Consider the following 14,668-nt stretch of genomic DNA (forward strand, 5'->3'; position numbering starts at 1 on the left):
TGATCGCTATTATTGTAGGTGATAGGAAAAATGAAGCATGAAAAAGCTTTTGGAACTATTGTTTGTAAGCAGACCTTTTGTTTATCAAGACAAGAACAGATTGGGTTTTTTGGGTGGTATTTACTTTCCTTCTTTATTCTTGCAGTCTGCTGACATTGTCCCCATGGTTAAAAGTGTGTTGGATATTTCAATGGTAGAAGGAACGATTAGCTGTGGCTACTTAGTCATCAAAGGGAGGTATCTGCAAAGGCAAAAAATAAAGCAAGGAAAGCCTTAGGAAAGTTCAGTTGTAGGGTACTTTAGGGCAACCTCTAAATATGATGAAACATTTGCTGGGACGAGTTGACCTGAACCGCTTCCACACTGATTAGCAGATTTGTGTTGGAGGGAGTTAGATGGAGTAACCCACAAGCCAGCTAAGGACAGAATTAGGAGTTAAGTAGTATAGATTGGACCTAGTACTTGAGCCATTTTCTGAGCATCTCTCATGTAACAGTTATAGATGTAATCTTAAAGTACCTACCCTTAAGTGACGCATTCTTTATGCCAACTTTGTAAAACGTATATAACGTTTTGATTATGCGAGTTGTTTACTTTGAGTTGCTTTATAGGGCATGTTGTAAGGCAGTTTCTCATTGTAGATACTTAGGATTCTTGGCAGCTGAAATAACAGTAGTACAGAGACCACACTGAGGTATAAGAAATCAAAGGGGATTTTCACTGGCAGGACACTTAATGCATAGCTAAATATGGGAGGTTTTGTACATGGAAGTTCTTAAGTAGTTGTTTTCAAGGAAAAAAAAAAAGTATTCCTCCAGTTTGTGGAAGTAAGGCTGCTGAAGATTGCGGCTTTTGTAAATGCAGAGAGATACCAAAATAGGGATATGCAAGACAAGCAGCAACTTTGATGTATATGTTTTACAACAATATTCAGTGTTTGCGTTTTATCACTGGTACCTCTTCATTTCCTTACCAACATCCAGACTCCACATATTTTTCTTGCTATTTAGTTCTCTGGTCTAAAACCTCTTCTACATCTATTGATTAGGCCATTAAAGCTCTGCCCACTTCCTTTGTTTTGTTTCTTATCATTGTCAACTCCCTCATGTGAGCCATTACTTGTTTGTCCCAAACTTTTGTTGAACTTTCTCTTTCCTTTGTTTTTCCTTTGGCTTTGTGATTGCCAGATGCTTTTCAGTTGTTCACAGCAAGTCTGGATGCCCTGTAAAATAAAATTAAAAAGAAACTTATTTCTTGCAATAAGGGAGGAAATACAGTCCCACGATTTTGAGATCTCTTCAGATCTTCTGATCAGCCTTGATAACCCTTTTTTCTTTAGTATTCCCTTTCCTATATTTTGAAGCCCTTATAGTTGAACTTCTGTAGCAATGAGGCAGTGAATAGTAAGTTTCTTGCTGACAAGTGCACTCGTATTTATCAGCTGTGGTTCTCCATTATTGTATTTGATATTAAGATGCCTTGAAGCTAGATTACAAATTAACAGCTGTTTTGGAGCACTTTGGAGGATGGAGTAAATGGCATGGGAGATAGGGAAGCCCATGGCTGTGATAGGCTGTGATTTGCTTTAATGTCTCGCCATAATGGCTCTGCCCTTCATCTGTATGATCACGTGTCAGATAGATTATCTGCTTACAGAAGATAAGGAAAAAAACCCTCAAAATGCACATTGTTGTAGTTCATCAGAAGAGTAGCTCCTGGTTTTCTGCATGGCTGAAAACTCTGATGTAGATCCGATAGAAGAAGTATCTCTGCCTTATAGTAAGTTAAAACAATTGCAATCAGTGGTGAAGGCAAAAATAGAGAAAGAGCAGGCTGGAAAGTATTCAGGTATTTTCATAAGTATGATGAAGTTCCCCCTTAGAGTGGTTGGAAAAACTGGCTGAGGCAATGTCAGAGCTATTAGGAAATTCATAGAAGATATAAAAGGTTCTAGAAGACTAGTATAAAGCAAATTGGTAGACAGTGCCTGACTAAAAATGGATAAAGAAGGACTCAAGATACTCTAGTACAGTTTCTGTTGATTACATTTCTAGAAGTACTGGAAAATTATGTTATATAAATGAAGGTGATAAAAAAACACAAAATGGATTTATGGTGAGCCCTGTCTGGCAAGTTTAATACTTAGCCACTATTAACAGTTGTCTAAAATTCATTTTTCAAAAATTATGGAAAATAATTAAGATTTCACCAAAAAAAATCTCAATTTTATATGCTAAGCTTGTTCTAAAATCAGATGATGATGGAGTTTGGACCCAGTGCTGCATAGTCTGTAGTTCAACTCAGAGCTTGCTCTGAACTGAACCAAATCTTAGACTATCTTGTTATAGCAGATCACCTAGGAGTATACCAGAGCTCTACTTCTAGCCTTGGGCCTGCACCAAGAAGCATGGGCTGATCTTCAAGCAGATGCAAGCAAGAAAAGCTGATGTTGCCCCTGTCATCTCATTGGCTGGACTGTAGCCTTCCTCGAGTGGAATTTTTGGGGGTGTTGCCTTCCACCTGTCAATGTGGCTACCCCTGTTCTAGATGGAACTACTGTAAGGTGGATTTAAAACTACACAGACGACCACCCTGGAGAGGTGCTGTGGAATGGCTAGCTGTCAAGGGGGAGGCATGCGAGAAGAGGTAGTAGCACTTGTTCTGCATCTGGATCTGTCCTAGGTCCTGAACCGTTCAGTCTGGTCACTGACAATTTCAGTGTTGGCATTGAGGTTGTAGATGAAAAAGTTAATAGAGGGTGCAAAGCTGGGAAAGATTACAGGTATACTGAAGACAATAACCTCAATAAATGCTTAGCATCTGGAAAAAAAAAATCAATAAGCACAAATGTAAAAACAACAGTGAATAAAAGGTAAGGTGGAAGTTCCTCATGGCAGGTTCTACACATTATGTAGAATTATAAAGTGAATGTGATTCAGCAGTGTCATGCTGTTGGAGTGTTTCTTTTTGTTTGGGGTGGTTTTTTTGTGTTTTTTTTCCCAAATGCATGAGAAACATTCTTTTGTGTAGGAAACCTGAAGTAATTATTGGCCTTTTCTTTGCGCTTCAGGATCGTGGGGCTTATTTTATCTCTTTCTCTCTCTTTTTTTTTTTTTTTGTGTTTTGTTTTCTCAGGGGGACTAGTTACGAGTATGAGAGAATAGTGAAATTAGATGTCAGTGATGTAAATGACTTGTGGTTTAGACTGAAGGAACTGAGACTGCTTAATTGACAGAAGACTTATTTCTCCTCAGACTTGAAATAAATTCAAGCTAGCCATGGAAAAAGAGGAAAATAAACTGATTTTTCTGCAATAAAGACGTAAAAAAAATAGCATTTAATTGCCATAAGGGTGATTTAGAAAAGAACTCACAAAGAGCTTTCTAGTAGGATTACTTAGGACATGGTGGAAGTGTGATCATTGGCAGTGTTTAATATCTCCACAGGGGAAACACCTGTCAGGAATGAAGTGGAATTTGACTATTCCTGTGCTGGACCAGGGAATGGAAAGACTGACCTTTTGGGGTCCTTTCCAAACGCTGTTTCTAATGATTCTAGAGTACCTTCTGCTTGTCAAATTATATTTTAGATTGCCTGAGGACATGCACAAGCTTTCTCTACCACTGAAGTTTGGAAAAGTCTTGTTAAAGATCCTGTACACAGTGTCCATGTTGATCCATCTGCACAGAGAAGCTCTTGATTGTTGCATGTAAGCATGTTCTTTGTCATGAACGTCTTAGTATACCCTTGGGCATCAGTTATATCGAAGAAAGTGTGGATCGATTCAAGTGACTGGCTTGTCTTAATACAGGCATCTATCTTAAGTGTGGTAGAGTGGTTTTCATCCCTTGTTCTCTTGTTAGCTTTGCGTAGTATTGTAGGTTTGATTATGATGACTAATTCCCATAGAAGTCTGCTCTTATGCCTGAATTTGCTGTATGTTTGCTGATCCAGATGGTGAACAGATGAAAAGCTCAGTATGTCTCTACTTGGAAGCATAATCAGAAACATGGCATGGCACCAGCAAAAATGCTGAACTCGGAATGAGAAAAAAATGTACTTTCCACAATGTACAAGCACATTTATTGTGCAGTCAAATTCTACTTTAGTATGTAAACAAACAGCGAGGATCACAGAACAGTTGAGATTGGAAGGGATCTCTGGAGATTGTCTAGTCCAACCTTCCTGCTCAAAGTAGGATCAACCTGAACAGGTTGCTCTGGACATTGTCCAGTTGGATTTTGAATATCTTCAAGGATGGAGAATCTATAGCCTCTCAGGGCAACCTGTTCCAGTGTTTGACCACTCTTACAGTTCTTATGTTTAAATGGAACTTTCTGTATTTCACTTCTTTCTCATTGTGTCTCGGCCTGTCACTGGATATTGCTCAGAAAAGTCTGGCTCCATCGTCTTTACTCTCTCCCATCAGGTATTTATCCACATTAAGAAAATTCCATGTCCCTCCCGTGCCCCGCCCCCCCCCCCCCCCCCCCCCCCCAAGTTTTCTTTTTTCCCAGAGAAACAATCTCTGCTTGCTCAGTTTCTCCTCATATGACACATGTTCCGGTCCCTTTAGCATCTTAGTGACCCTTCTCAGGACTTGCTCCAGTGAGTCTCTCTTGTACTGGGGAGCCCAAAACTCATCACTGTACTAGAGAGGTGGTGTTGCCAGCGCTGTGTAGAGCGTAAAAGCCAACTCCCTCAACCAGCTGGCAACACTTTTCCTAACCCCGCCCAGAAGGCTGTGTGCCACCTTTGTTTCAGGGGCAGTGTTACTGGCTCATGTTCAATATGTCCACCATGAGGACTCGTAGGTCTTTTTCTGTAAAGCTACTTTCCAGTCAGTTGGCTGACAGTATGTACAGGTGCCTGAGGTTATTCCTCCCCAGATGCAGGACTCTGCATTTCCCTTTGTTAAACTTGATGAGATTACTGGTGGCCCATTTCTTCAGTCTGTTGAGGTCTCTCTGAATGGTGGCACAACCCTCTGGTTTATCAACCACTCCTCCAAGTTTTGTACTACCTGCAAACTGCCTTGAAGGTGCACTCCGTCCTGTCCCATCATTCACAACTCTTTGACCCTAGCAATCTGGCCTGTTTTCAGTCCATGTTTATCTAGCTTGTATTTCATCAGTTCGTGTATGGGGATGTTGTGACTGACAGTGTCAAAAGCCTTACTAAAGTTGAAATAAACAAAATCCACTGCTCTCCAGTCATGCACTAAGCCAGCCTTCTCATTGTAGAAGGCTACCAGGTTGGTCAAGCATGATTTCCTCTTGATATATCCAAGGTGACTGTTCGCTATCACCGTCTTGTCCTTTGTATGTTTGGATCCCCCAATCTTCCCTCTTGCCCTTCTTGAAGATGGGAGTGACATTTGTTTTCTTCCAGTTCTCAGGAACCTATGCTAATTGCTGTGACCTTTCAAAGACTGAGAGTGGCCTTGCAGTATCATCAGCCACCTCCCTCAGCATTTGTGGGTGCATTCTGTCAGGTCCTGTTGACTTATTTAAATGTTCCCTGACCTGAACTTCCTTCACTGAGGGTAAGTCATCGTTACTCAGACTTTTCCTCTGGTCTCAGGGATATGGCATCGCTGAAGGCTAGTTTTACCAGTAAACGTGTAGGTGACCAGTGTCTCTTGTGACCAGGCTCTTACTCATTCAGCATTGGGCTCACATTTTTCCCTAGTCTTCATTTTGCTACTGCTAACACCTGTAGAAGCCAATCTTGTCCTTCATGCCCCTTGCCAGATTGAACTGCATGTGGGCTTTGGCTTTTATAAACCCATCCCTGAACACTCAGACAGTGTCTCTCTATTTCTCCTGGGTGATGTGACCCTGCTTCCGCCTCTTGCATGCTTCCTTTTTATGCTTGAGTTTTGTCAGGAGCTCCTTGTTCATCCATGCAGGCCTCCTGTCTCCTTTGCTTGACTTCCTGCATATGTGAACAGACCATTCTTGAGCTTGGAAGTGATCCTTGAAAATCAGCCAGCTCTCCTGCACCCCTTTCTTTCCAGGGGACAGTATCCCATGAGACTCTTCAAAGTAGGTCACTGAACAGGCCGAAGGCTGTTCTTCTGAAGTCTAGGGTTGTGATCCTGCTTTTGCCTTGCTCCCTTCTTTCAGGTTCCTGAACTTCACCTGCATTGTCACTGCATCCATGACTGCCCCCAGCATTCATGCATCCAACCGGTTCTTCCTTGTTTAAGTGTCAAGTCCAGCAAAGTGTCTTACTTCATTGATTCCTCAATCACCTGTGTCATGAAATTACCATCCATGCGTTCCAGAAACCTCCCGCATTGCTTGTGCCCTGCGGTGTTCCCTTCCAGCAGATACTGGGATAGTTAACATCCCCCATAAGGACAAGGGCCTGTGAATGTGAGGTTTCTTGCAGGCCTCATCTACTTCTTCCTGATCAGGCTATGTGTAGCAGGCACCCAAAACAATATTGGTCATATTGGTCTGCTCTCTAATCCTAACCCTTAAACTCTCAGTTGGCTCATCATCAACTGTTTCATGTTCTGTCTGGATCACAAAAAGGACAAGGACAATCCAGTTGGTGTTCTGCAACAATTATGTTAAGCAGTCTGGTGAAGTTTGGATGTGGGAAGGTAAAGGAAAACCATCAAACTAAATGGTGGAAAGTGAAAATTACAGTGTTTGCTACTTTCTTTGAAGTATAATTTATACCTCCCAGAGAGTAATGAAGTAATAGCATTTTCTCAACAGTCATTCTGTGTTGATACAGCTTTGTTTACTCAAAGTAGTCTTTTCTTCTGCATTTCCCTTTGCTAAATAAGTCTGTAGTTCTTCAGTTCTCCAGTGGTTACTTAGGAGTAGTGGCGCTTCCGTGTGCCATTGGGTGACTGTAAAGAAAATTCTTCGAAAAAATTGTGGCAATCAGATACTGTAATACGCTTATTCAAAAAGAAAATCACAAAGGCATGTAGACTTTTGCAAATCAAATACTACCCTGACAGTTTGCTGGGCAGAACTTAAGGTAGATAAGATGGGCCACTGTGGCTGATGTCTAACTACTTTGGACCAATTAGTTTTCCTGTAGTCCCACTGCCTTTATGGCAAACATGATGTTCCATCATGTAGTGACAGCTTCTGGATAATGTGTTTTGTAATTTGTAGATCCTTTATGGCAGCAATATACCTGTACAAAGCAAGCTGCCAAACAGCACTAGTTATGTGATTTCTGCACAAAAAAAATGAGTATTGCTGATCTTGCACTGTTATTTAGTATGGGGCAGCTGAGGAAGACAGTGGAGGAAACATCAGTTCATTACTTCTCAATCAATGTCCACGTGTCAGTACTCGCATTTCACTGCCCTTGAGTAAAGTATGTTGGTAGATTTAGAGCTTTTTAAGGAACTTGATGCTGTGATGAAAGACCCTGAGACATGATGGTGACTACATGACTACATGAGTGATAATAGTTTGCAGTTGCAGGCGACTTGACGATTTCAGCTTGGGATTTCACTTTGGGCTGTTCAGAAGCAAATGCTGGCTGCTTCTTGTCCAACCAAATTGACCATCAGCAACAATAATTCACCAAGTGGAGGGAACAAAAGAATTATTTGATATCACAAATCTGACAGTGTTTCATTTCAGTGTCACTGAGTGGTTGCTGCCTCTAAGAGCATTTCCACTAGCCCTTGAATGCTTAAGCTAACTGTGCAGTGTAAGCACCTACGGAAACAAAATAATACAGTATATTTGTCATTTGTCTGGACACAGCATGACTTTGATAGACCTCTCCTGTCAACAGTATACTTCTTCCCGAAGATGCTTAGCCATCTAAATGGAGCAAGCAAGTTCAGACAAATAGAGTCAAAGTCAGTTGGAAGTTTTAAAAATATTAGCAGGTGTTAGCACGTGGCTTACTAAATTCACTCATTTTTCAAAAGTGTACTCAAAGATTTAATTAACGATAGAATGACTGGGTCTAATGCTGTACTGGCTACCGTGATCTTTGGTAACACGTTTCAGATAGAAGCAAAGGTTTTAGGTCAGACAATAACACTTTTGTTGTTCCTATTCTGCCTCAGCAGCAGAGACAATAATATTTTTTCCACTCATCAGTGACACCTTTAGTGTAACATACAGCCTAGAAGAGCTTATGCAGGTGTGACACTGTTAACATAAGGTTAACATAATGTTAACCCATATTTAGTAATTCAGTAACAACATTGAATGAGGGGACGCTCAGCACATAAAACTTCCTTCTCAAATTTAAGCTTATGAATTGCAATTCGGGAGTATTGTGACTTTGAGGAAAAGTGCTCTGTTTGCATTTCTTCAGCTCTCTTGAACAGAGTAAGAGCAATGGTGTTGAGACAACTGAGGAACGTCCCCCTAATAATGCAGCAAATACTGTAAGTACTAGCTAATGCTACTTCTGGTGTGAAAACAAATAAAGTAAGCATGCTTTTACTTCCTTCTACTAGAGGTGCCACAAAGCTGAATAGAAGTTGCAATCATGTCATTTAACAGTTATTTTACCTATTTTAAATTGTCCAGCAATCAGTTGTTGGCCACCCTCTCCTCCCCCCCCCCCCCCCCCTTTGGTTTGAGACAATTATTCTGTATTCCAGGGTTGAACATTTAGGTCTTTGCTTTTATTCTCAACAGATTTTTCTGGTAAGGCTGTAATAGCAACATTCACTCTTTCTTTGGGTCCATTTGCCACAAGTATTTTCTTGTCAAGGTGTATTCATATTCTGCACTCATTTGACTTGCACTTCCTTTGTGGTCCAATTCAAAACTGCTAACTTAGTCTCAAATGTTGCAATGGCTTGAAGCACTTTGCAGAGAACCTGCCTAAGATTTGCTGATAATCAGTGTTTTGTTTGTGTGAACTAAATGTTATCAACAGCTGAGTTAAAAGTTAAAGGCTAAAGGCCTTCTGCTGCTGGAAGCAGATTGTCAGCATAGACTTTCAAGACCTTTACAAATGACAGCTTACAGCAATTTACAATTGTTAACCAAAAACATAATTTAGCTAAAAAATCCAACCAAGCCATATCAGGTCTTGTTAATCTTCAGGCAGTGGAAGAGTCAGGCTTATAATTAACACATGTGGTTTCCAACAGGAAATTACTCATCATCTGCTTAATGTTGTTTTTCATGAATATACTTGCCCATATTTTATCCTTTCTATCTGAATATTAAAACCTCTTGGCATGGTGGTATATAACAGTAGAACTGTGGATAATCATATATATCTTTATATGTTATGCAGATACATTCTAAAAATATTAGTATTAGAATTATGCATAGTAATGGTAGGTTGCTCAGAACTGTTTATAAAATTAGTGTTGATGAGGGTTTTTTTATTTTTTGATTAGTCACTTACTAGTTCTGAAGTTTCATTTGGATACAGGGGGAAAGTATACTTCCCAACAAAAATGTTGGGATTTCAGTATCCTTGAGGTTTTGTTTTAAGAAAAAATAGGGAGATAAATGTGGATTCTCAACATGGCATTTCTATGCCCACGTTGTTTCCATGTAAAAAACTGTTCAAGCCTAAAACTTGCTGAAGATAATGACTGCTACAGTGGCGTGACTAGGAAAAGTTTATACTTGCAGTATCTTTAATGGTTGATGTATGAATGACAGAGATCATAGCACCACCATTTGGAATCTGAAAGAGGAAGTAAGCCCATTGCTGATCTTTCCTGCTTGCTAATTGGAGAAAACATTGTCTAGGTATCATCGACAAATTAAGTTAGTCTGCAAAATGGTGGGGGTTTTGTCACTTTGGAAATGATCCCAATCTTAGCGGGGGAAAAAAAAGGCTTAATTTTGGGGGTTTCTAGATGTATACATACACGCAAAGAAATACATACAAAAATACGGGGACTGGTCCTGTGAAATATTTACAAGATGAGAAAGTGCTTCTAATGTTTGCAGACTACAACAAATTTGGAGAGTTTACAAGGATTTTGGCAGGCAGGATTAAATTTGAAATGTCTTGGCAACTTGAGTTAGTGTCCTTTTTTTAAAAAAAAAAAAAAGCAATGCTTATCAAGTTGTTTCTGGTAAGTGCAAATTGTACTGTGTTTAAAAGGCATAATTAACAGCACAACTAGATAGAGCGTATTGGAAGCTCAGTTTGGAGGTTTGCAGGAAAATGTTTTCAGGTTACTCTGGGTTACATTGGTCTGCCGTGCCATATTCATAGAATCATAGAATCATTGAGGTTGGAAAAGACCTCTAAGATCATCGAGTCCAACCGTCAACCCAACACCACCATGTCCACTAAACCATGTCCCTAAGTGCCTCATCTACTCATCTTTTAAATACCTCCAGGGATGGGGACTCCACCACTTCCCTGGGCAGCCTGTCCCAATGTTTCACCACTCTTTCAGTAAAGAAATTTTTCCTTACATCCAATCTAACCCTCCCCTGGCGCAACTTGAGGCCATTTCCTCTCGTCCTATTGCTAGTTACTTGGGAGAAGAGACCAACACCCACCTCGCTACAACCTCCTTTCAGGTAGTTGTAGAGAGCGATGAGGTCTCCCCTCAGCCTCCTTTTCTCCAGGCTAAACAACCCCAGTTCCCTCAGCCGCTCCTCATAAGACTTGTGCTCTAGACCCCTCACCAGCCTCGTTGCCCTTCTCTGGACACGCTCCAGCACCTCGACGTCCTTCTTGTAGTGAGGGGCCCAAAACTGAACACAGGATTCGAGGTGCGGCCTCACCAGTGCCGAGTACAGGGGCACGATCACTTCCCTACTCCTGCTGGCCACACTATTTCTGATACAGGCCAGGATGCCATTGGCCTTCTTGGCCGCCTGGGCACACTGCCGGCTCATGTTCAGCCGGCTGTCGACCAACACCCCCAGGTCCTTCTCTGCTGGGCAGCTTTCCAGCCACTCCTCCCCAAGCCTGTAGCGCTGCATGGGGTTGTTGTGGCCCAAGTGCAGGACCCGGCACTTGGCCTTGTTGAACCTCATACAATTGGTCTGGGCCCATCGATCCAGCCTGTCCATGCTGTGAAGCTGCCAAATAATACCTGGAATACAGTTAAAAGTGTGACCTTGGAGGCATATGAGGCAATTCTTCTTCCTATTCTCAACAGCAAATAATAAGTACTGTTATCAGTTTTGGTCAGTGCGGTTTACTTGTGGTATGGACTGAGAAAGCCCAGAAGTCCAAAATAAATCAGGATTTTTACACTTAAAGTTAGGGTGAAAGTTTCATAAAAGGTTATTTGGTCCAGAGAAGAAGATTGAGTGGCTAGAGAATGGAAGGGACTGCACTGTTCTTCATGTTTGACAGCAGAGTAAGAATTAATTGCATTAAACTCTAATAAGTTTACATTCCAATGTAAGAATAACTAAACAGTGAAATGGACTATGGAGTTTGATTATAGAAATTTAGACATTAAAGGTTGTATGAAATTTCTTCCCCCTGCTTCTTAAATAGGTTGTATACTGTTATATATTGAAACTTTACTATTGAAGGAACCTTAGGAGGTCATCTAGGTTCTCTTTAGAAGCTTTAATTTACTGGGGAGGGTGGGGAGTTACCCCTCACTGAATCAATTCTCTGAACTCCAGGATAATGGTGGTGGTTCCTTATACGAAAAGTGGTGAGCTGATTTGTTTTTGCAGGAAGTGTCTTGATGAGGAATACACCTCCCTCTTTGTTAATAGGTGAAGATGGGAAAGGTGATGAAATTTCTAGCAGGCAGCTTTCTTGGGACACTCTGCACGGGTTCTTTGTTTGAGCGTGTTTTCTGACTGGTGGCCGTTGGTCAAACTTTAGTTTTGAGCTTTTGACTGCTGGACCATGAGACTTGTATACTCTTGCAGTTTGAATGCTGTACAGAAGAAGGTAGTAAGCAATATGTTTTTAGTCACTCAAAATTTTTATTTAGAACAAAGTTGTTTGAATAAAATGCTAAGATTCTCCTGATTCTCAATCTCTTTCCAATTTGTTACCTGAAAGTGCAGCTTGTTACTGCCTGTGATTTTCAGATGCCATTATTTTTCCAGCTAATCTGAACTGTAAACTATTTGAGTAATGTTTAAGTGGCACAGAGGAATGTTAGTAACTGTTGCTTAAAGTCCTATATAGGATGAGCTGTATGCTGCACAGGTAACATCTGCCTTTTTTTGTGGAAGGTCTGTAATCTGAGCAGACCAGAGACATGTAGAGTAGGTTAAAAAGCATGCATTTCAAACAGAGTAATCTCAGTGATGGTGACAAAACAATTGTGTGTGTGTGTATGGTGTCTTTTTTTCTATGATGTCTTTTTTTTTTTTGAGTTTTTTGTTTGTTTGTTTTTTTAACTGGGTAGTAAAATGGAGGAGAAAAAGAATATGATAGGAATGAGGTGTGGGCAGAAGAGGATTAGAGGAGCATGTGTTAGCTAGAGCTGTAACGTAAAGGGATGGAAATGAAAAGTCTGTAAGCTGAGGGTGGGAAAAGTCCAGACAAAATTTAAAAAGCTGTGTTCAAAAGTTGCAGTTTCTTCCACCAACTGAATTTTCTGCCAAATGATACATTTTTAAAGCTTTCTTTTTGTCTTGGAAGGCTTGAATCTTTATCTGGTAAAGACTTCACAAAACATATGTGTTCTGTACTAACAGGTTATATTACTGAGAATCGTCAATAATTCTTGCTTCTAGCATTGGTGTGGCACTAATGGACTTGTAATAGAAACAGTAGGGTAAAACAGTATAAAATGTAGGGATTTTTTTGTCTGTCCTTGCATATATTCTGCTTAAATTGATGAGAGTAAAGGACCTTCATTAAGTGGAGCATTAGGAAAGCATCATTTTAAGTGCTTTATATTCTGATTTATACTCTGAAATTCTGTCTGTGTTGGTTCCCTTTGCTTAGGAGAAAAAATTTTAGAGGACTTCTGACATTTTTCTCCTCTGCTGGTACTGCTGTTTACCATGGGGTACTGAAGGGAGTTTAATTCTTTTGTTCTTATGGCTTTTCTGCTCTTTTACAGAAATAAGAAACTTTTTAGCAAGAAAAAATTGAAAAGGAAACAGAAGACTAAATTGAAAGTAAAAACGCGCAACAAGGTAAGTCTGTAACTAACTGGACAAAATTCTGACTCAAAAATGAAAGCAATTTCAATTGAGAGAAATATAAGAAAAAATAAGTGTAACTAGCAATTTATTTGTTTAGAAAAAATAATAATGGGCCAGTATGTTTGTCTGTTTACTGTATTCTACATGACTATGATACCAATGTTAACCTTATTCAACTGTGTTTGCTACTAATGTTCAGCATGAAATAATATAAACGGCATTTTTGGTTCTCCAGTTCCTAAACTGTAAATGTAGCTAAACACTTTCATCTTATAGTTAAATTTTAAGAGATGCATGTCTAGCCAACAGTTAGAGACTACTGCTGCAAAGAGTTCTGTCCATATTGGCTAGAGAAGAAAGGGAGCATTCAATGTCTAAGGAATCAAGTTACCTCTGAAAATTCCTCCATAATGGAATAGATCGTACTTATCTGTTTGAATTAATATTTTCTCCCCGTGTAACCCCTGCCCCCATGACTTTAAATGCATGGGAGCAGTATAGTGAACTTCATAAAAATGTTTACATGTTTACTTGTTGCAGAGAAAAAAATCTAGACAAGCAACAGTATTTTAAAATACTGCTCTGCTGCATTCTTTCTGTATTAGAAAGCTATTATTTCTCTGTTTAAGCTAGAGTTTTGGAGGGATTTTCATGAAGGCTCACTGCAGGCATGGAGGCTTCTTCCGAGGTTGCCATTGTAGTCAGTAAAGAGAAAGTAGCTCATTTCTGGAACCGTTCTGAAGGACAGAACCACTGAAATATCCAGTGAAAACACTTTCTAGTCAGTTGAATGCCCTTATAATACAAATACACTGTAGATCAAATTGGCCATCTTATCCCTATTTGCCAAACCTCATGTAGTTACTCTATCTCAAAGACAGATGACTTTGGGAGGGTGAAGCAAGCCCTATATCTCTTCATTTGGTATTGCCTTTTTGGATACTTACCAGATTGTTCTGCTTATCTCAAGTAGTGCAGCTCCAGACTATGGTATAGAAGGGGCTTATCTTCACTTCTGTTCTCAGTACTGTACAGTGAAATATTTCTGGTCCAAACTGAATTTTTCAGCCCTTTCTTCAGTTGCTATGATATTAGAAGTTTTAGCCCTGTTCCCTTCATGATTTTATCAGACCCACCGTCAACACAGAAAACCAAGTTAGAAATTTGAAGAAATTTTGCAGAATAGTTAGTCTTTGTGTGTTCGTTCTGCTGACAGAAACTTGTGCTTTTAAAATAAGATAGCTCTTCAGCTTTGATCATTCTTACTATATAAAGGGAACCTTGTCATTCTGGATAGTGGTGCCCTATTTAAACTGCCAAGTAGGAAGCTAAATCCAGAACTGCTGTTCTTCACAAACTTGACAGTCAAATGTGCTTCTTGGATTTAGTTGCATTGGATAAATGGATTGGCAGGATCCCTTCTGAATGGCCAAAGACGACATGAGCATATTAAAGGCTGGTTCTTGTCGGTAGTTACAGATTTGGCACTAACCAATGCACTATCTCTGCACCTCATGCCTATGGAGGGTTCTTTTCAAGATTTTTCTTAGATTTTAAACAGCTTCTACTTGAAGCATTAAGTTGGATTTATCTACCTTTGA

The 14,668-nt window shown here is 40.0% G+C and overlaps 1 protein-coding gene across 12 annotated transcripts in view; it reads left to right on the top strand.

The window, feature by feature from the left end:
• The window catches only part of MYCBP2 (MYC binding protein 2), a 216,002-nt gene that overhangs the window by 14,324 nt on the left and 187,010 nt on the right, over positions 1-14,668 (top strand). For all 12 annotated transcript variants that reach the window (XM_076362465.1, XM_076362483.1, XM_076362491.1 and 9 more), the window contains exon 2: positions 12,983-13,058. In XM_076362465.1, coding sequence (XP_076218580.1) covers positions 12,983-13,058 — 76 coding nt within the window. The remainder of the gene's footprint in view (positions 1-12,982; positions 13,059-14,668) is intronic.

This window comes from Aptenodytes patagonicus, chromosome 1 (assembly GCF_965638725.1).
Source record: "Aptenodytes patagonicus chromosome 1, bAptPat1.pri.cur, whole genome shotgun sequence".
Classification (NCBI taxonomy): domain Eukaryota; kingdom Metazoa; phylum Chordata; class Aves; order Sphenisciformes; family Spheniscidae; genus Aptenodytes; species Aptenodytes patagonicus.